The sequence below is a fragment of the Silurus meridionalis genome, chromosome 21 (genome assembly GCF_014805685.1).
Source record: "Silurus meridionalis isolate SWU-2019-XX chromosome 21, ASM1480568v1, whole genome shotgun sequence".
Taxonomy (NCBI): domain Eukaryota; kingdom Metazoa; phylum Chordata; class Actinopteri; order Siluriformes; family Siluridae; genus Silurus; species Silurus meridionalis.
The window spans coordinates 7,133,249-7,155,884 of NC_060904.1; the positions used below are offsets into that span (position 1 = coordinate 7,133,249).

A 22,636-nucleotide genomic window follows, 5' to 3' on the forward strand; every position below is an offset into this window, starting at 1 on the left:
TATGTAATATCTAAGTCATTATACAACAATTTAATTATAATTTTGTGTCTTGCAGGAATTGCTGTTTGATATCCTTTACACTCTTTCGGATCTTTTGAAAGATTCCAATCAAGTAAGTATAATCTTTTCATTCGTATACTAAAAAAATTAATGTTTTAAATATAATACCACTTTGCAAGATTTTTATATATATATATATAATATCCCTTTACAGGTGACTTTTGACAGTGCACTACTTGTGACAAAATATATTCAAAAATTTAAGTCCAGCTTAGTGGATTCACAGGTATTGAAATCTCTCATGCGCATCCTCTCGTATATCCTGGAAGCTCAGATTCCTTCTTCCAGGTTAACACTTGATGTTCTTCACACCACTACAGACTCAGTGTTGGTAAGCCAAATATTATTGTAACATGACTTACATGTATAACTCTACAATATTAGGTAGCTGTCCCTTACCCAGAAGGTCTAATTGAAATATCAACATGCTGGTACCAATAGGTCAGGGTTAGAAATTGATTACTATAGTGAGGAACTTACATATGTCAAGGTTCTCTTCATGCTAATTTTTTACATGACTGATGAAAAAGACGCCTGGGGATTTTTAATGCATGTCATTATTGTATCTCAAAGCACAGTAAGTTGGGTTAGATTATCTGTGTAGGGACTTTGTAAGTTGGACTGTTTTCAGCTTGGTAAGCAATTATCTGTGTCTACATCTGACTTGAGTGCACTGGGAAGCCAGTGGATTGAGCATGACTATGAGCTGATGCAGGAGATAGGGATAAAACATTTGGAGCTGCATTCTCAAACAGTTCTAGGAGAGAGATGACTAAACTATTGTTATTAGATCTTAAATACCTAGAGATACATCTTAAAGCCTAGAAGTGAAGAACATGAATGTTCATGTGGAAGCTGTGTTGATACTACTGTACATTTTTGACTTGATCTTTATTTTCAACAAGACACGTGTTGAAAACAACAGTTGTATATGTCATTGATAACTACAATTAATTTTTAAACACCACTTACATTCTTGATGTTCTGATTGATTATTTGCTTTATTTACAGCAAGTGAAATATTAATTAGATATTAAAAGTCATGCTTACATTTTTATCTAATATAAGAATATAAATTTATAACCTTTGACTGACATGAATGTGCAATCAACAAATATATAGTTAGATTTACAGAACATTTTGTGTCCTTTATATATTAATATAAGATTTTCTTCGAACCCCCATAGCATAGTCAAAAACAATATATACATTTAAACTGTAACCTCTTTAACTTTAGGTAAAGGTAATACCATATGTGTTATTCTATCTAATGTATTCACCTTTGTTTTTTTGTTTCAGATGTATCTGCTGTCCAGCAGAGAACCTCAGTTCAGTGTAAATTCCACAATAATAAATCTGCAGGCCTGGCAGAATTCAGATTTTCTAATCACAAGCACAAATGTTGATTTAGTCACATTTTATATTCCTCATATGCCAATAAATAAACACACAAGCAGAGATTATGACGAGAAATCCTGCTTCATCACTGTAATCACATCCTATAGACAGAATCCGTATCACTGGGCTAAAACTCCACTACAGGTAAAACTTAGATTTTAACATTAGAAATACTGAACATTTTATGTTGTAGTGGAATCATTTATTTTATTACAAATCATTCTTAAACTGCAGGAAATAAGATTCAGTGAATCTTGTGATTAGTAATAAATCATCACAAATTATTGATTTTACAGAATTAAAAATGAAATATTTCTACTTTCACAATTGCATAATTTCCCTGATATGTTATTTATCAGTGCAACATTAGTAGTTTTTTGTTTTGAAAATATACATAATGTACTGTTTCAGGCGAATGGACATGTTGGTGACATGAAACTCTTCAACTGCAGCACCAAAAGAGAAATACAAATGAGGCACATGTCCACTTCACTCATCATTGAGTTCCAGAAGCAAGAAGCAACAAATGTACACTTTTCAGTCCTTTTATTTCAGCATGTATGGAAACTTTCACACAAATATAGTGGAACCCTCATATAACACTGACGAGCAGATATGGTTTATCACTATTAATAATTATATATTATATAGATGTTGATATATAATCTGAAAGAAGGTCTAATGGTTCCTTTTTGGTTACTGTCTATTTGGAATTTCTTATGTCCCCTTATGTCTGGATTTTCTTTTGGGTGTGAATTGGGTATGCTAAACTGTCTTAGTTGTGAATGAGTTGTTTAATATGTTTGTGCGTGTTCCCTGTGATTTCATGCCCAAAATACCCTATTTACAATCAACCTAATATGGTGTTTTTCTGATGATGAGACTTCCTGAATATCTTATCACTATTTATACTGATTACTACTGATTAATACTTTATGAAGTAGAACAACCGTGGCTGATTGACAACATTGTTACTATTAATGGGTACACTGTTTACATGTTTATCTTTTTTTTGCTGAGCTATTCCAGACATGAGTTTATTGCTATATATATGCATTTCTGTGAACTTTGCTAAAATGTGTGTGGAGCCCTAAAATCTGATCATTTCTATCCAAGAAAAGCACAGAGCTAGTAGAGTTCACACTCTCACGTTCTGAAGTGAATACTCATCAGTTCAACATCACAGCCGAGCTCCTGGGGAAGGCTTTGGAGATTAGAGTGGAATTCAGAAAGCCATCAAGACGTGCTTTTCCTATCTTGCTGCTCTTCAGGTTAAGGAAGCCCCCTTAGGATATGTCTTTAATCTATTTACACTTAATTGAATTAATTACAAACAAATATTGTATAATTTCTCTGTTACAGAATGCATCAAAGACCAACACCATCTTTACACAATGTACGCAAAGTCTATTATTGGAAAGGGCAAGTGGCTCAAATCTTTCTTCCACCTTCATCATTAAAAGGTTTGCAGATTTCAATGTACATATGTGAAATACAGAATGTCAATAAAATATATTAAATATTGTCTTGTTTCATTTGGATTGCAGATGCTGGTATTGTGTATCTGATGATTCTCAATGCTGACTATGATAAAAGTGCTAGCAATAAATACGTAGCAGATGAAGTGGACTACACACTGAGTGTTGAGTCCACTCAATGCTTAGTTTGGGATGGTGTGAAAGAGTGGAGATCGGATGGATGTTCTGTGCTTCAAAGTTTCACCTCAACCAAAGTCAACTGCAGGTCTAGTACTATACTACATCACCAGTACTAATACTACTAACAGTGACTAGTGTTGTTAAAATATTTGTGTATAAATTTAGCTGTGTGTGTCTTTTGGAATGACTAATTAACATGTCTTAACATGTCAAACGTAAGTGCCCCCATCTCTTTCCTGTTAAAGCAGTATCACATGGTCTACATTTCCATATTAAACATCTGATTGGCTTATTTTTTTTCACATAATAACACTTACTTGGTACAATAGATTCAATGGCCAGATTGTAGTTTTAAAGAGGTAGCATTTGTGTGGTCTCACTTTCCCTGGTTGGTAGCTGAACTATAATAAGGAGAATTAATTTGTGGGAAGAAAATTTGAACGTGTGATCTGTTTCTTACTTTAACCAACTCATTTAGAAGCTCTTTGCTTTCATTTTATTGTGCCTCACTTGTGATTTATTTTAAATGAAGACATCTGTCACATATACATTGTTTTTGGCCTAATAATCTTTCAGTTGCAACCAGCTGTCATCATTCACTGTTGCACATCAGATGGTTCAAAGCATTCACAGTGTTTCGGACATAACTGAGTACATAAGGTAATGTTTATATGCTTGGTTTTTATTTAATCACAGTCTTTCATTGGGTGAACTTGATCTGAATTGTGGTGTCTTTTTCAGTGTCCGTGCCAACCCGTTGGTGTGTATAGTAATTGTGGTGTTTGTGGCTTTCTACGCTGTGCTGTTGGTGTTTTGTAATCATGCTGATGTTCATGTGGAAAAGAATTTGGGGACATTCATCCTGCCAGACAACAATCCTTCAGACCAGTTCTTCTATGCAGTTACTATTAACACAGGCCTCAGATCAAGGGCCAAAATGACAGCAAAGGTATTGTGTATTCAAATGAAAATGGAATATTTTCACAGACGGTGTTGAAATGTTGTCAGGGCTAAAGGTTTTGCCATTGAAACTAAGAAACTAAAATGTTTTTAAAAACTAAATCCTCCAATTTTCTTCAATTTTGTCATTCCAATGGCCAAATTTAGCACAACTGACCAGCTAGCATATAATGGCAACCAACCAGTTGAAGGCCAAGTTGTTTAACTCTTATTAGCATTCTTCAAAAGAAGCACTTGCTCATTTTTGTCATAAATTAATTTTGATCGTTTTAGACCCTGCACTATTCTAATAAATTCATGATTTGAGTTTAATGCGAAACATAAGGCTCACAGTATTCACACAAACACATGTTCAAAGATAAATATGGTAAACTATGCAAGAATTTATTTGAATGTTTGTATATTATTTTATTTTTAGATGTTGATATTTTGTTTTGTTTTCAGGTTCATGTAGTTCTCTATGGTGAGAAAGGAGTATCTCAGACAAGAGAGCTCATCAATCCTGACCACACATACTTCACATGCAATTCCAGGACAACGTTTATTTTAAGGTAACAGCAAATGTAATTAAAAAATGTATATTTATTTATATTTCAGCGTCAAATAATATATACTAATTTTATAACCCTAAATGGAGCCATCTAACTGAGTCATGTTTGGTGTCTTTGCTTTAGCTAACAAGTGATGATAGCATTACGCTAAGCTTTTTAATTAAATAGATAGATAGATAGATAGATAGATAGATAGATAGATAGATAGATAGATAGATAGATAGATAGATAGATAGATAGATAGATAGATAGTCTCAATTTAAATGTACAGAATAAAGAGAGGAACATGTATTTATAATCCTGGAAATTTACCAAAGATTTTTGAAGTGACTGTGTAATGATGTAATCATGCAAGTTGCACAGTGCTAATCTAATGCTAGTATTTTGCCCTAATTATTTACTACAAAAAACATTCAAGATACCAAAAAGAGACATTAGACATAAAAACCCCCGATCATTTTCTAGTTTGACAAGTGTGTATATGAAATACACAAACAGTATGTTGTGTTATTTTTCAGCTCCGCTCAGAGTCTGGGCAACATATGGCAGGTGTGTGTGTGGCATGATGCCGGAGGTGTGTCCCCCAGTTGGTTCCTAAATCATGTTTTAGTGAAAGACTTAGTAGAGGGATCAAGTTGGACCTTTTTGGCACATTGCTGGTTGGCACTGGATGAAGGAGATGGACGAGTGGAGCGAAAGCTGCTCGCTTTAGACCAACTGCTCACATTTAAAGAGGTGAGTGCCAGCACTGCTCAGTACAGTGTCTAGAATATGGATGAATATTTACTCTCCCCTGCATGAACCTTTCTATATTTACATTATCACAAATGTAATAAACAAACAAATGAATACACAAATAACAAAGATAAAATTAGTGATTTCCATTTTCTTCTTCTTTCGGCTTTTCCCATTAGGGGTCACCAGTGTGGATCATCCGTCTCTATACTACTCTGTCCTCTACATCTGCGTCTTTTAAACCAACTACCTGCATGTCTTCCCTCACCACATCCATGAACCTCCTCTTTGGTCCTCCTCTTTTCCTCCATGTTGGCTTCATCCTCAGTGTTCTCCTACCGATGTACTCCATGTCTCTCTGCACATGTCCAAGCCATCTCAATCGGGCATCTCTCACTTTGTCCCCAAAACGTCCTACATACGCTGCCCCTCTAATAAACTCATTTCTAATCTTGTCCACCCTCGTTATCTCCCAATGGAAACCTCAATTTCTGATTCATGACCTGCATATTTGATTTGACACATGTTTTTACGCCGGATGCCCTTCCTAACGCAACCCTCCCCATTTATCCGGGCTTGGGACCAGCACTAAGAGTGTACTGGCTTGTGCAACCCTAATGGCTTAGTTGAGTGATTTCCCCCATATTTCTAAAACTATTAATAAAAACTAATAATGAATTCTATTGCAGCCATTGCCATCACACAATTAGTCACATAATCATTTAACTGAACTTACATGACCTCAGTATAAATACTTTTGTTCCTGGAATTCTCCAATGTTGTTCTTTGTAAACAATCATCAAATTCATAATTGAAAATAGAAAGAAAATCACACAACCACAATTCTGCATAGAAAAGGCTTTACATTAGCAGGGAAACTGCTGGAAAATGTATCAGGGTTAAAAAAAACCTGTTTAAGTAAAAACAGAATTGAATTGAAAGACTCTACCTATTGGATTAGTTCATGATCAATACAGAAATTTGCATGGGTTTATACAGTTGTCTTAACAACAGCTTGTTTTGTTCCATTAATTTGATGAGTTAAGCAGTGTTCTAAGAGTGAACATATATGATACAACTTATCTTCTGTAGTAACACAGTCTTACGGCATTTCTTGATATAGTCACGAATCTATTGATTTGTGTTTATTTACACGATATGGCTCCATTTCAGTTTTTCAGTTAATTTATTTCTATAACATGTGACTGTTTCATTTTCTCCAGTTGCTGCATCTGAATCTTTCTGATTGCCTAAAGGACTTGCACCCTTGGCTGGCTGTGTACAGTCGGCCATCTTACAGTGCACATACACACACACAGCGCTTGAGTGTATGTTTCCTGCTTTTGCTGACTTACATGTGTGCTAACTGTGTCCTCATACACTTTCAAGAAGACCAGGTAAATGCATTCTGGTTGCAGTGAAAATAATGCAGAATCTATTTTTTTATTTATATTGATGTTACGTTTTCTTTTTCATAATGTCAGTGCTGGTTGGAGTCAGGTCTAACTGGTGTTTCACTGCTCTCCGTGTGGACGGGACTGTGTGCGCTTACTATGCTGCCTTTAGGCTCTCTTGTGTCCTTCCTATTCCGCATGAGCACGGTCAGTTTTGTTGATGTTATTCAGACAGGAAAAACATGCAATTATAGTCCACTTGTATAGTATATAGTTTTTATATATATATATATATATATATATATATATATATATATATATATATATATATATATATATATATATATATATAATACCATTGATTATCCCTTTTCTCTTGAAATTGTAGCTACACAAAAATAGAAGCCACTCAGGCGATCAGTATAAAGTCAGAATGCCTTGCAGCTTCGCTTTGGAAGGTACAATCAAGAATAACAACGTCCATTTGCAAGTATTGCTCTTTCTGTTGTTGCTGTCAGTGCAATATGTTCATAATTATTTCACAGTTGATCAGGATGCATTTCGGTTGTGGGACAATGTGTCTGAGCAGAACATTTCGTGGAGCCGAGTTTCACCGTGGAAAAATAAACGTGAGGTGAGGTACAATAAGAAAACGTTTTAATTGAAATATCACAAACGAAGAGCTTGAGCCTCTTATGTTATTGAATTATAAATACATTATATACAAAGTATTCTTATTGTTTGCTTTACAGATTTTAAAAGAAGATGATTTGCAGTCTAGGTTCTCCAGCAAACAAGCAGAAAGCTCAGGACTGCAGAAACCCTCTGACTCTATGAGTTGCATTGAAATTATTGAAGAAAATATTCCAGGTAACATTGGAAAAATGTCAGACAGGGTCAATGCATAGATAAACACTCAATTCACCCTCCAAGCTACACTATATGGACAAAAGTCTGTGGACACTTAACCATAAGATCTATTTGCATATTTTTAACATTCCATTTGTTATTATAAAATCCTGCACTCTTCTGGAAAGATATTCCACTGGATTTAGTGTGTGGTTGTGGAGATTTGTGTTCATTCCCAAGGGCATCAGTTTAAAAGGGGCATTGTCATGCTGGGACAGGTTTGGGTCTCCTTGTTCAAATGAACAAGCACTTAAATGTTACCACATCCAAAGACATCCTGTACAATTGTGTGCCTCCAACTCTGTGCGGTTTGGGAATAAACCACACAAGGCTGGAAAAAGTCAGGTGTCCTAATACATTTGTCTATATGGTTGTATAGATGTATATGTTCATGATATACCAGATACACTCAGAGAGATTTTACACATGTGTACAGTGCTGTTTGTAGCTACACAGTGCCATCAGCCAGCTCAGGTATATATGAATTTTCAGAAAAATATTATTAAAATCAGTTTGCACTTGCATTATCTTTTACATTTGGGTGACAATTGTAAAACTGTATTTACCCCCTCAGCACATCCTTAATTAATGGTCAGGATTCAGGGAGACATAGGCAAGGAGAAACATTTAATCCGTTTATAACTTGATAAAACATAAAATAAGGCACACGGTGTGGCATTTTCATATGTAATTGTATGTTTTGTAAGTGTAAGTGGGCAAAGAATGATATTTTACCAGCATTACAAACATTTAAATAGATGACATTACTTATTGCTAAATACTTATTTTAATAAATACTTACTTTAAGAAGAAGGAGGAGCATAGGGTGATATATGGGAGTCGAAGAAGGTGCACACAGGGTGGACTATATTATATGCAGGAGATGCAAACTGAAGGAGATTGGAGACTAAGGTGTTGGCAGGGGACAGTGTAGCAGGACAGCATCGGATGGTGGTCTGTAGTATGGCTTTGGAGGTGAAGAAGAAGAGGAGGAGAGTTAGAACTGAAAAAAGAATTAGATGGTGGAAACTGAAAGAGAAAGACTGTAGTATGTGATTTAAGGAAGAGGTCAGACAGGGGCTTAGTGGTGGTGAAGAGGTGCTGGATGATTGGGCAACTACTGCAGAAGTGATACGGGAGACAGCTAGAAAGGTTCTTGGTGTGACGTGTAAATTGAAAGGAAGACAAAGAGACGTGGTGGTGGAATGAGGAAGTGCAGTAGAGCATAAGGAGAAAGAGGTTGGCAAAAACAGAATTGGGATCAGCAGAGAGATGAGAAAAGTAGGCAGGAGTACAAGGAGATGCGGCAGCAGGTAAAGAGGGATGTGGTGAAAGCAAAGGAAAAGCATATGAGGAGCTGTATGTGAAGTTGAACACTAAGAAAGGGGAAAAGAATTTGTAGTGATTGGCCAGGCAGAGGGACTGAGCTGGGAAGGAAGTGCTACAAGTTAGAGCAATAAAGGATGGAGATGGATTTTGTGTTGACTAGTGAGGAGAGTGTGTTGAGAAGATGGAGGGAGTATTTTGAGCAGCTGATGAATGAGGAAAATGAAAGAGAGAGGGTGGATGATGTGGAGATGGTGAAGCAGAATGTGGATATGATTAGTAAGGAGAAAGTGAGAGCAGAGTAGATGAAGAGTGGCAAGCCATTTGGCCCAAATGACATACCAGTAGAAGCATGGGATGGCAGTGGAGTTTTTCACCAGATAGTTTAACAAGGTTCTGGAACGTGAAAGGGTGTCTAAGGAATGGAGAAGGATTGTGCTGGTACCAATTTTTCAGAATAAGGGAGGTGTGCAGACCTGCAGTAACTACAGGGGAATAAAGTTGATCAATCACAAAATGAAGAGGTGATCATCTGTGAGCAACAGTATGGTGACAATGTGGATCAGGATTTTGGCGAATGTATAGTGCAAATCATGTGGAGAGTAACAAAATGAATACACAGTTGTTTAGAACTGAATTGTAGTAAAATAATTGGCTTTTAATACAATATGTTGTTCCTTTTTTTATTATTTACTTGCAGTAAATAGTTTCTCAAAAAGTAGCGTTCTTAGAAGAAGAAGAACTCTGCAAGCTTGCTGCTACTATGGGACATGGACTCTGTGGCTGTGTTTATCTGTTACCTGTGTAATCATTACTGGATTCCTCGGACTGAGGTAAGTTTCAAAAGCAATTCTTCTGGATTTGTTTCTGAAATAAGCACAGGCAACTCATTCACTGATAACTCAAATTAACGGAAGACACAGGGCAACACTTGCTAATAAAACATTAGATTCCAGTTCAAGCTTGAGTTTGGGTTGATGATCATACTGTCTGTGAGTTTTGCTCTTTCTTACTGTATCCATCTCGGTTTCCTACATGGTCTACAGTTTGTCTCCCACAAACATGACAGAATGTGAATTGGCAATACTTATTCACCAATAGGTGTGAATGGCTTCTCATTCATGATGTGTTTTTGGCCAGCGTTCCTGGGTCAGGCCCTTCCATTTGCAACACAGTACATAAAAGGCCCTAAATGAGGCCTGCAGTTAGCCTTTTAAAGGCCTAATTATTACAAATGATGAGCTTGATTTACAAATACATGTAAATCATGACTAAAAACCTTAAACACAGCATTTTTATAAGTGAATTTTGATTAAAAAAAAATTCTTAGGACAAATAATAAATCGATTATCATCATCCATGGAAGGGGTGATGCAACTGCACATTTGCTACTGGGTATGAAAGATCATGGTTGGTGCCCCCCCTCCCCTTCCCAAAAAAAGAGGGTTAAACACAAGAATGAATGCAATGGCGTATGCACTTCATACCCTATTTTGGTCTGTAAGAATACAGATATGGACCCAGAGATTAGGATTAAACATACTTTAGTTTTCCTTTGAAAATAAAGAGTATTATGAACACTTTCCTTCACAGATTCAGCTGTACAAAGTGTGTACTGTGGATCCACTCAACATTTTTCTCTCTGCTCTTCTGTGCTTTTGCAGCACACCCAGCAATGGTAAATCTGCCCATCATTTCCATGTCTTACTTATGTATGGTTCTGTTTTATTAGTTATTTATGTAATATGTAATCCTCTGGTTGTAACTACTAGCAATTTTGTTTTATCGACACAACCATTGTGTCAGTGTCAGTGCCAGTTTTCACTGCAGTAGGATTTTAACATGGATATAAAAATATCGGATTACGAATATTATTGAAACTGAGAATAGACTTTTTGTTTTAGTTTTGTGAACAGCATCATTTTAAGAATTTAAGGTTAATCTCCTAGAAGAATTTTGCTTGTTTATTAATAAAGTCTAAGATGAGCACATGAAAGATGTATGTTGGAGACCTTTGAAATTTTTTTTTATTCACAAATAGGTCATTTTGCCTTGTAATCTGTCTATTATTTAGCTTTTGAGAAATCATTCATACATTTGAAATTATTAATCAGCTCTGATTGTGCTTTGACAATGTGATAGTAATGACAATTTGTTCTAATGCAGATATTTATTGTTGCGGTATCAGTGACTCTACAATACCAAGGCCGAGGCTACATATCCCCAAACTCAGCTGTTGATGAGCCCATCGTAGAGTTGCTTCAAAATAGCAGACACACTGGAGCCTGTGTGAAGAAACAATCCAGCTCATATCCTTACACAGAGGAGATCAGTATGACTTTTAAAAAGGTATTTTGAATTTTTAAAGAGTGATCTTTATGCTTTATAGAAATTGTATCAGGTGAAAAAATATAACACCTAGAGAAATGTTTAGCTAATCGCACAATATGTACACAATATACGGAACAAAGAATTGGGGGATCTGACTTTTTCAGCCATATGTGGTTCTTCCCCAAACTGTTACCACAAAGTTGAAAGCATACAATTATATTTTCGGATGTGATAGCATGAAATTTTCACTTCGCTAACTACGAGATTTAAACCAGTTCAAAGTGTGCACAAAGCTAACTCCACGAAGAAAAAAACATTTACATCGGGGAAGATCTTTATTATCCTGCTATAGAGCTCTAATCTAAACACCTTTGGGATGAAATAGAATGCTGACTGCACTCCAGGCTTTTTCACCCAATTTTTTTTTACCTGAATTTACTAATGCACTTGTGCTCTGAATGAGCACAAATCAACACAAGCACACTTCAAAATCTAGTGACATAATACACAGCAAATGGTGACTAAATGTGGAATGTGGCTGTCTATGACGAGGTGTTATTATTTTTTATAATAGAGGCGAATTGTGCACAGAACAGACTTATAAGATACACATAAGATATAGTGAAGCTTTCTGATTTCTTTCATTTTAAATGTGAGTCATTTCAATTCATTCAATTAATCAATCAAATATAATGCTTTTTGATCAAATGAATGCAAATGAATGCTCCTACAAAATTCTAATATATAAATTAAAAAAAGATGACGGAATTCTTAGGTTTATTAATTATTGTATTTAGTGCCAAATCAACTATTTTCCTGTAATAGCAATCCATGGATTGTTTTATTTTTTGCTTATAACAGATAAAAGCCTGAAATGTATTTAATTCAAATGCACATTTTCTAAGGAACTCTTTGCTAAAGACACTAAACTTGTTTTTCACAGTGTCTTTTTCATAATGCAGTGTTTACCAAAAACCCAAATATAGTAATCGAAAAATCGGAAAAAGTATTAGCATAAGAACAAAAGATAATCTGGAAAAGTGCCCTTTAATTTTATGACACTTTAGACTTTGATGTGTGTGTATATTATTTAACATTTATTATTTAACATAGCTTGTCATAACTGTATTAAAGGTGAATGTCACTCAAAGGTGTTTTTGATTGACAGATGCTGGCAGCCCGTCAGAGAGCCAGATACCTGCGGCTTGCGCGACCACCTACTTCCAGAGAGCTTCAATTTGTTGCTAGTCAAATTAAAAAAAGAACTCATCTAAAGAAAGCAATCAGGTTTATATGTAATTTATTTTTAATAAATAAAATAAAAACTGTATAAAAATTTAATCATACTGACCTTAATGTCATAGTGTTTACGGTTTATAAATATTTTGCCGTGTTCACATCTGTTCATTTGATTTAGTTGATGGATATCTTTTAAAATCTTAAACAAAAATATTGATTTATATAATAGATGATGGGAAAATAATATAAGATATGAGCCCAAAATCCATACAGAGGTGTGGTATTGAATTGTTTATTGAATTGTCTCATTTTTTCTACAGGGAACTGGTGTTGTACCTGTTTGCTTTATCTATAGTTGGCTTTCTGGTTTATGGAAAGTCCTCCTCTTCCTCCTCTAATGATCAGTTTTATCTGAATCAGGCAATCAGAGCTTGCTTTACAGGGTAAATGTCACGTATTTCAAAGCATTATAATCTATTTACTGAATATACCGTATAGACATTGATGGTAAGGTCATTTAACCTATAATGATTATGTTGAAAATTTAGGAATCCATCAATCCAGAAGCTTGAGAACTGGTGGAACTGGACAGCAAACACACTTCTACATAAGCCATACCCATATTCCCATAATTATAATGGGTTGAAACACAATGTAAGATTTGAGAAAAATCTGACTGTTCCATGTATGCTGAAATTAGATTATTTACATTATTTATTTATTGTTTCTCATGCTTAAGGAGATATTTCTAGGATGGCAGTGTTGTATATATTTAATTCTTGATTATTTGTTTAATAAAGTTGTATTACGCTTTAGTAATAGTAGGCACAACAGCGACATCTGGTGGTCAAATTGATTTAAATTGAAATGAAATAGTTTTGGTTTAATTATTAAATTTTATGTGTTAAATCTATTTTAAATATGTAAAAGAATAATATACAGTTCTGGACAAATATTTTTAAATATATTTTTCAAAGAAAAGAAAATAGAGATATATTCTTACCCCTGACAAACAGGTATTTTAATATAACAAAGTTAAAATGTAGAATAATTTAAAAACAGAACAAGATAGGATTGCTTCTTAAAACTAAGATGCAATAAATAGGTTTTTATTTGCAGAAGGGGATTAATTCTAACCTGAAACTGATACTATGTCATTAACAGGTGAAAACTGTCTCTCTAATTGGAGAACCAGTCTTTATGAAGATGGAAAACGCACACAATTCATGTCAGGTAAATCACTAACAATCATTACCAAAACAAGCAAAAAAACATGTAATTTGGTAAAACATTACGTGTACACACACATTATCTAAATTACAATATTTATTTTGTCACACAGAAACTATTGTGGCCTCTAAAATGTGGCACACACACACACACACACACACACATTTCAATAATTTGCAAGTGAAATACACAATCAAAGATACTTTGCATGGAGCTTGTAAATAAATGTCTCTTTTAAAGTGTGTGTGAGAGTAGATTTGAGTACACCTGTGCTCAATTAGTAGCTTGGAGAGTTGGAGCAAGAGAGTGTGTTTGTGTGGTCTGAGAGTTAGAGTTCATATTTGAGTTAGCAGCCATATTTGAAGCTTGCAATGATTGCTGGGACCTTTATTTATTTATTTATTTTACAAATCGGTTTCACAAAATTGCAAAAAATGTTAAAATGAGAAATGAACACTGGAGCAGTAGTATATATTTACATTTGCAATACAGCTATAATGCACTGTTTGTGTTTTCATTTGTTTTGCCCTCAAACCCTTAAAGCTTCCCTCTGAAAATGAGTCATGGTGCACTGCATTCATGCAATCATTTTATACTCTATACACATTTCACTGAATTCACAAAGTATTTACACCCTGGAGTTAATTAGATTGATCTGATTTGTATTGTGGGGAATGGGTAGGTCAGTAATTGAAGTATTAGACTTCTGATCAGAAGGTCATGAGTTCAAATCCCACCACCACTTAGCTCCTGCACCCTTGAGCAAGGCCCTCAACAGCTTATTTGTATGAAAGAGATAATTATAGATCGGTCTGGATAAGAATGTCTGCCAAATAATGTAAATGTCTATATAACAAATACATATACATCCATTTAATAGTACAATAATCCCCCACTTTACTGCGGTTCGAATCTCGCGTCCCCGGTTTATTGCATCTGTCACATAACTAATTTGTTTGGCTGATTTTCCCGTTTTTTCACAGATAGCATGATAGACCAAAAAACTTGAGTTTTATGTTGAAATACTGAAATTTATTAATAGAAATATAATTATTAATTAAAAAATGAAGTAAAATGTTAATACAGTACGGTACTGTATACAGGTGGGTGGTTTTGGAACGTAACCACGGCAATAAACGGGGGATTACCGTATTTTTTTAATGCAAACTCCTGTTCTTTTACAGTTTTGATTTTGACTGTTTAAAGCCAAATCGTTCAGCAAGAGTATTAAAAAAATCTATACTAAAATCAATAAAATTATATGATAGAATTTAAAAACAGCTCAGATTTTCTGAACAAAAAACATTAAGTTAAACCCTTATTGAAGAGACTGTCTGTCTGAACGAAATGAGTGAAATTAAGACTAGGTGTTAAATAAGTAAAATAATATTTTCTAAAATTGGACATCCGAGTAAACACAACTTTAAATGTAAGACAGTAGTGCTGACTGACAGGTTTGTGTTATTAAGATCATTCTTATATGCTCCTGTTTCTAGCATAACTTTTACGGAAAACAATTACAGGACAGTTCCTTTCACACTTACAGTAAATTGCATTAGATCTTGTACAGGCTTATATTTCCTCTATATTCATTCATACATTCAGCTGTAGATTCAGTTGTAACTGATATTCAATTGAATTATTATTTATATAGCACTTAGAATAATTGGCCAGATATGACGATAGTAAAGTATAACTGACACGGCATGAGGAAGAAAGAAAACCCATCCTCATCTGGGTAATACCTGATATTTAACTATATTCTATATTGGCAAAAAGTGTAAACGTGTAACCAGGAACTTGTGAATCAGAGTAATTACTGAATTTATTATCATTTTGACTCTGCTGAAGTCATGAAGATGTTAAATGATGTAGACATGCAAAACGGTCTGCAATAGTTTGCAGGCCGAATGCTACTCAAGGAAGAACATTTACAGCAACCTTTATGGTTTTTATGTAGTGCCATCCACAGCTATCAATTTGATCTTATTCATGCTGGCCATCCGAAGACTTAGACTTAGCTATACTATATTGATCGTGTGAGGGAAATTATTGCATTACAGCAGCATCAGGTTAAACAGACAGTAAAACAAACAGTATTTTTTAAAATATATATATATATATATATATATATATATATATATATATATATATATATATATATATATATATATATATATAAATTAATAAATAAAAGAAAAAAGCAGAATGTAATTTAACAACCGTAACTTATATAAATACATACAATATTGCAGATGATGCTACATATAAAACAGAGTGCAAACTGGCATTTCAAAAAGAAATACAATTAAACAAATGAAATTGTCAGTGTATGTATGTGTGTGAAAAGTGACAGTGAATAATATTTATATAAGTTGCTAATAATAGGATATGTATATAATTTGATGCTTAGCAGCAGCGAATGTTTTCTTTTATGTCATGAGAACTCCAGTGGGCAATAAGGCTTCAGGGGGATCAGGGAGGTCTGGAGAGCAAGGTCAAGATCACTCCCTTGAGTAGAATGCAGGACTGGTATTTCATGGAAACCTTTGACTTTTTTATATTTCTCTTTTAGTCTTCACCTGGAGCTCTAGCGTCTGTTTTCAGTGTTTTCACTAAACCTTATCGATGTGGGAAACGAAGTTGTTATGAGGGACCAGAATTGAATGTCTCTTTAGGAAAAAACAGGTGAAAATATCTTCTGATTGTCACTTATTCATTTCATCATTTTCATAATTAATTTGTTATGTTTAAATTGCTTAAAAACAACAAAAAATAATTTTTTGACCCTTAAGGAACCATTCCCATGACTTCTTTTCTATTATAGGTCTGAAGCATCCAGAATACTTAAGAAACTTTGGACATCAGGCTGGATAAGCAGCTCCACTCATGCTGTAATGCTGCAGTTCACATTATACAGCCCTGTTTATAACCTCTTTACCACAGTCACCATGCTTGGAGAAACGTCATGCACGAGAGCTGTTCTATCCTCGATCTTCATTTACTCGACCAGACTTCAACACACCACCTCTGCCCTTGATTACTGCACTACAGGTGGAGAGGTGGGAAAGCAAGGGCAGTCTTATCAGAGCTTATCTTTCTGCTCATGTCACATGATGCCTGGTAGTCAGTGCAGTGGCAGAGCTGATAGCAATAGGTATAAAGGTTACATTCAGGGGTGTGAGGGTATATCAGCTAAAATGACATACACTGATTTAAATACATTTGATTTATTGAGGTTGCATGCTACTGGAATTAAGATAACATAATAATTATACTTATACATATAATTATAATCATGCATGTCTTTTGGTGTTTTATCCATCTTAGAAAATAGAGATTTGCCAAAGGTTAATATTAAATAATGATGCATATGTTTTAATACAGAAATATATAATAACATTTAAAGTTCTGGAATACTTGTAAAGCACGTTAATTATTGTAATAATTCATGTTATATTGACTATAAAAGTCAGTAAATATATAAATAGTTGCTACATTAACAAAGATTTACTATTACAGTGGTCTACAAATTTTGGGAAATTAATGACCTCCGAGATAAAAGGTGCAAATTCTTACATATTTTGATTTAGATGAATAAAAAAACAGGTGATAAAGTTTTCAAGATATTTCACGCTAACAATTTTTAATTATTAGTGCTGTCAGTAAAATACATAAATCGCGATTAATGGCATGATTGTCACGAGTTATCTCACGATTAATCGCAGCTTAATCGCACATTTTTATCTGTTCTAAATGTACCTTAAATGAATACTTTTCAAGTTTTTAGTACTTTAATCAACATGGGCATAGACAAATAAAGCATATGCAAATGTATGTTTATTATTAGTGAAACCATAATCAACATCGAGCATGAAGACAAAATATTCATGTATATGTTTTAAAGTAATGATGGTGTTTTGTGTAAATGATCGGGACACCAAACAGTACTTTTGCTATGTTTCCACACGGACGGTTTAAATTGCCGGATGTGTGAACCATGGCAGGATTTTGGTATGGAAATATAGGGATATAAGTCACAGTAGATGGCGGTAATTCTCAAATTAAGAATTCTAAACGTCAGAAAAGAAGAAGCTGGAGAATCATGGCGGTTTTTGGTGCTTGAATTGAGACTTGATGCATCAGTAAGAAATGTGATAAAAAAGAAAAATTCATTAGAGTTTATTTTTTTAAATAGCTGAGTACAGAAAGGACATTGTGAATAAACGTGTTGCGTTTTAACATTTTAATTTAACCTATTATATATTTATTTATTTCTATTTTTAATGAAACTGGTCACACACACCTCTTCTAATTTTTTATTATTTTGATGCAATTTTGACCTGAAGCTTTATCTTGCAAACGGAAGCCAATCAACACTAAGGACTTAATTTTCCTTTATTAGTGACCCAATTCTGGTCAAATTTAGCTACTGTCACTTCCGAGGCTTTCTCCTTGTATACCAGTGTTGTACATGTTATAAATCTTATATCAATATGTAAGGTGAAACATTTTTCTCTTTAACCACTTCCAACTCTTGCAGCTTCTCCTGCTCCTACTCACTCTGCTTCAACTTTACTTTCAAACATACGTCATCGCTCAGAGTGGATGGTGTTTCTGGACAGACTTGTACAACTGGATAGAAGTAATTTCCATTGCTCTTAAAACATCTTTTCATTTACTCTTGCTATAAATCAATCCGACAACCTATTGCATGCTGTACATTATCTCTATCTTGCAGGTGATTGTAGTCCTGCTCAGTCTTCTGTGCTTCGCCTGTTCGGTGCATTGCTTTATGCTGATCATAGGCACAGTGGAACACCTGCAAAGAGACGATTTTAAGACATTTGTCGACATAAGTCCTGCTGCCTTTTGGGAACAGGTAGGAGACACATTGATTAGTGTCAGCTTTACGATACTTAATAGAAGTCTCGCCCAAGGATTTGATTAAAGCTGCTTTCTCTGCAGCCTTCGAATTAATTACGAGACATGCCATGGCTGCTGTAAGCACATATGCAGTATATAGGCTGTAAGCAAGCTGCTTAATGCAACGTTATAGAAATGAGTGCAGACCTCTTTCAAATAAGCACTGGTAAAGTTTTAATGACCATGAAGGATATCTTATATATATATATAAATATTAATAATTTTTTTTTGCACATATATTTCCATCCACTCACACATCCTTGAAGTTTGTTTCTGGTCTAAATTTGTGCATTGTGAAACTGAAAGGCAAAAGTTTCAATTTCAGTCTAATCTGCACTTGGCCAGATACTGTCAGAAGAAAAATGACAAAGATTAAAAAAAAATACATGACACAATTACCTAAAGGGTATATCGTGTGTCCCTTTTGTAGGTATCCATCACCTGGGGAAATAAATGTAGTATACATATAAGACTCATTTATCCTATGTAATTGGACCCTAAGGACCTCTGTTGAACCTTTGAGCAAATATATTGTTATTGTGTATAATGATTATACCATTGGGAATGGAAATCTTTTTGTACTGTACACTACAGGAAGCAAAATAAGAAGTAATGACAATGTAACAGCATCTGTCTTTGCCTACAACATTTGTTTTATTATGGTGCAGCAATCCAGAGGTTTAAACAATTCCAGATTGTAAAATAAAAACTGCTTCAAATGAAAATGGAAAATAACCTGTGTTTGAACTCTTTTTGTTTTTGACAGTTCACTCGATCACTATATGGACTACTTATGCTTATTCTTATAATTAAATGCTGCTCTATGCGACACTTGAATGAAGTCATAACCACAGCTGTATCTACACTGCTGGTCATCTTCTCCAGCCTGCTTTGGCCTCTGGTAAACACAACTTTAGTTTCAGAGCAGACCAGTTTAAATACCGTTGTTTAATCTGTTGGATTGATTGTTTTCTTTTATTTTCAGATTACTGTTGTGATCCTGGCTTTTGCTTTCTCTTTCCTTGGAAATCTGTTTACCATGAAAAAATCGATTTATTCTGTTATCACACAAGGCATTGGACAGCTTGGTGAATTGCACAAAAATCAAGCTTCTTGGATGCTTTGCTGCTATGGAGCATTAATCTGTGTAGTGTCTTTTGCAGTGAAAGCAATGGTATGTGTAGCATGTTCATAGGAAAATAATTCACTATGAATTTCACACATTAATACTCATTCAGAGTGCTTCTTTTATTTGGTAACAGGTAACAGGTGTACTCAGTTCAGTTGTGAAAAGAGGAAAATATAAAAGGAGAAAACATCACGTGTCTGTCTCGGAGCTCTGCACCTACATCCGAGATGTGGCTCTGGGACTTTTTGGCAAGGGCAGGCAGAAATGGATTGTTCATACCAACAGTAATGTAAGATATATTTTAAAGCTGTATATAAGTTGTATGTATATATCATTTTTTCAGCCTCTGTGTTCTGCCATGTCAATCTAATCTGCCCAGGACCAGATTAGATTAACATGGCAGCACACAGAGGCTGAAATCTGATTGGACAAAAAATCTAACATCCACATGAAGAGGGAATAATTGGGAATGTTGGGAATAAATTAATATAATTTCATGGAACAAATATTAGAATTTAGGTTGTAAATGTAGGTCAGTGCTTCTGATAGTCTTTAGGCCAGCAGAGAAGGCTTTGCTGGCCCTGACCACCTGCCACTGATGCTTTGGGTTGGTGCTTTGGGTACAATGATCTCATACTGACCACTGAATGTTCAACATGGCACCTCATGGCAAAGAACTTTCTGAGGATTTGAGAACTAACATTGTTGCTCTCCACAAAGATGGCCTAAGCTATAAGAAGATTATCAACCTGAAAGTGAGTTACTGTACAGTGGCCAAACAGACGTTTTTCAAGATGGGTTCCCTGTTCCACTGGGAACAGGCCTCAAAAGGGTCGATCAAAGAAGTTGAGTCTTAGTGCTGGGCCTCAGGTGCAGAATCTGGCTTTGAGAAACAGACGCATTAGTGCTGCCAGTGTTGCTTTAGAGGTTGCAGAAGTGGGAGGTCCGCTTGTCAGTACTCCGACTATACGCCCCACACTGCAACAAGTCGGTTTGCATGGTCGTCGTCCAAGAAGGAAGCCTCTTCTGAAGCTAGCTCATAAGAAAACTCGCAAACAGTTTACTTGAGACAACCGGTCAAAGAGCATGAATTACTGGAACAATGTCCTATGAGAATGTCTAATGAGATTAAGATAAACTTGTTTGGCTCAGATGGTGTCCAGTATATGTGGCAACACCCTGGTGAGGAGTATCAAGAAAATTGTGTCTTGCCTACAGTCAAGCATGGTGGTGGTAGCATTATGTTCTGGGGCTGCAAGAGTGCTGCTGGTACTGGGTAGTACATAGAAACATAGATTCCAACATTAACTGTGACATTCTGAAGCAGAACCCCTTCCATCAGAAACTAGGCCAATGTAATAACAACCCCAAAGACAATGCCAAGATCACAACTGCCTTGCCAAGGAAGCTGAAGGTGATGGAGTGGCCAAGTATGTCTCTAGACCTGAACCCTATTGAGCACCTGTTGGGCATCCTCAAGTGGAAGGTATAAAAGCGCCATGTGTCTAACATACAGCAGCTCCGTGATGAGTGGAAGTGGATCCAAGCAACAACCTGTGCAGCTCTAGTGAATTCAATGCCCAGGAGGATTAAGGCAGAGCTAGATAACAATGGTGCACACACAAAATATTTATACTTTGGACACAGTTTTGACATTCATTTAGGGTGGACTGTTGCCAGCTATTTTGACAATAATGGCTGTTTGTTATGAGTTATGAGGCTGTATGGGTTATTTTAAAGGACAGTAAATGTGTGGGGTGTACTCACTTTTGTGAGATACTCTATATGTGTACCTATATATATATATATATATATATATATATATATATATATATATATATATATATATATATATATATATATATATATATAATTTTTTTATGTTTATTTGATAGTATTATTTACCATTTAACCAATTGTCTGTCTGTCTGTCTGTCTGTCTGTCTGTCTATCTGTCTGTCTATCTATCTATCTATCTATCTATCTATCTATCTATCTATCTATCTATCTATCTATCTGTCTGTCTGTCTGTCTGTCTGTCTGTCTGTCTGTCTGTCTGTCTGTCTGTCATACATTTATGATTTTAGCTTACATGTTAAAAGGGCTGTTGACAGGATAACAACAAAAAAAATATGTATATGACAATAAATAAATAAAAAACATAGCTGAATCCCGATTGCTTGTTTGCTTAGATAAAACACTTTTATATACATTGTTACAATGAGACAGTAAAATAAATCATTACAAAGCTGATCAAGTCAAACATTTCTAATTCTGTTTTTTGCACAGAATTTTGTCCTGGAAGAGTTTGAGGATCTTGTAGATGAGCTCATGCTCAAGCTCAATGTCATTTGCAGTAGCGATGAAGACCAGGACAACTATGAGGACCCGAGTCACCTCCCATCAGCCTATGACTTCAGCTTAGAGGTAAACATTATAACCATTCAGTTACTTTTTTTTACTCCTTCTCCTTCTATTACTTTTTACCACAATGCTGCTAATGCAAATGGCTATGTTATACCATTCATTGTAATAACATTTCTAGTACGAATGTGTTTTACTGATTGTAAGACTAATAAGCAGATATCAAAAGCATACTGTTATTTAATCTTGAAAAAAGTCTTATAGTTGTCATGATGATGACTTCTGCAAGGAGATTTTATATGTAAAATGTTCATTGTCAGCTTTTGATAATATTACTGCTGTGGGAGAATCTTCAAGACGGAGAGCTTTGTGGTTCTTAGTGGTTTTAGTGTTACTAACTTCAAGACAAGGTTGTGAAAAATGTAC

At 35.0% G+C, this 22,636-nt stretch overlaps 1 protein-coding gene across 1 annotated transcript in view; it reads left to right on the plus strand.

Moving 5' to 3' along the window:
• The window catches only part of LOC124403652 (polycystic kidney disease 1 like 1), a gene marked incomplete at its 5' end in the record, with an annotated part of 34,593 nt that overhangs the window by 10,113 nt on the left and 1,844 nt on the right, over nt 1–22,636 (plus strand). The window contains 30 exons of the mRNA XM_046877351.1: nt 56–112; nt 266–391; nt 1,870–1,986; nt 2,575–2,729; nt 2,821–2,921; nt 3,006–3,201; nt 3,693–3,776; nt 3,858–4,065; nt 4,521–4,627; nt 5,146–5,362; nt 6,586–6,759; nt 6,847–6,963; nt 7,145–7,214; nt 7,302–7,390; nt 7,509–7,626; nt 9,692–9,824; nt 10,585–10,669; nt 11,158–11,340; nt 12,491–12,609; nt 12,882–13,004; nt 13,110–13,215; nt 13,726–13,794; nt 16,367–16,479; nt 16,619–16,853; nt 18,335–18,436; nt 18,533–18,673; nt 19,484–19,618; nt 19,703–19,891; nt 19,980–20,135; nt 22,136–22,273. Of these exons, the coding sequence (XP_046733307.1) occupies nt 56–112; nt 266–391; nt 1,870–1,986; nt 2,575–2,729; nt 2,821–2,921; nt 3,006–3,201; nt 3,693–3,776; nt 3,858–4,065; nt 4,521–4,627; nt 5,146–5,362; nt 6,586–6,759; nt 6,847–6,963; nt 7,145–7,214; nt 7,302–7,390; nt 7,509–7,626; nt 9,692–9,824; nt 10,585–10,669; nt 11,158–11,340; nt 12,491–12,609; nt 12,882–13,004; nt 13,110–13,215; nt 13,726–13,794; nt 16,367–16,479; nt 16,619–16,853; nt 18,335–18,436; nt 18,533–18,673; nt 19,484–19,618; nt 19,703–19,891; nt 19,980–20,135; nt 22,136–22,273 (3,963 nt within the window). The remainder of the gene's footprint in view (nt 1–55; nt 113–265; nt 392–1,869; nt 1,987–2,574; nt 2,730–2,820; nt 2,922–3,005; nt 3,202–3,692; nt 3,777–3,857; nt 4,066–4,520; nt 4,628–5,145; nt 5,363–6,585; nt 6,760–6,846; nt 6,964–7,144; nt 7,215–7,301; nt 7,391–7,508; nt 7,627–9,691; nt 9,825–10,584; nt 10,670–11,157; nt 11,341–12,490; nt 12,610–12,881; nt 13,005–13,109; nt 13,216–13,725; nt 13,795–16,366; nt 16,480–16,618; nt 16,854–18,334; nt 18,437–18,532; nt 18,674–19,483; nt 19,619–19,702; nt 19,892–19,979; nt 20,136–22,135; nt 22,274–22,636) is intronic.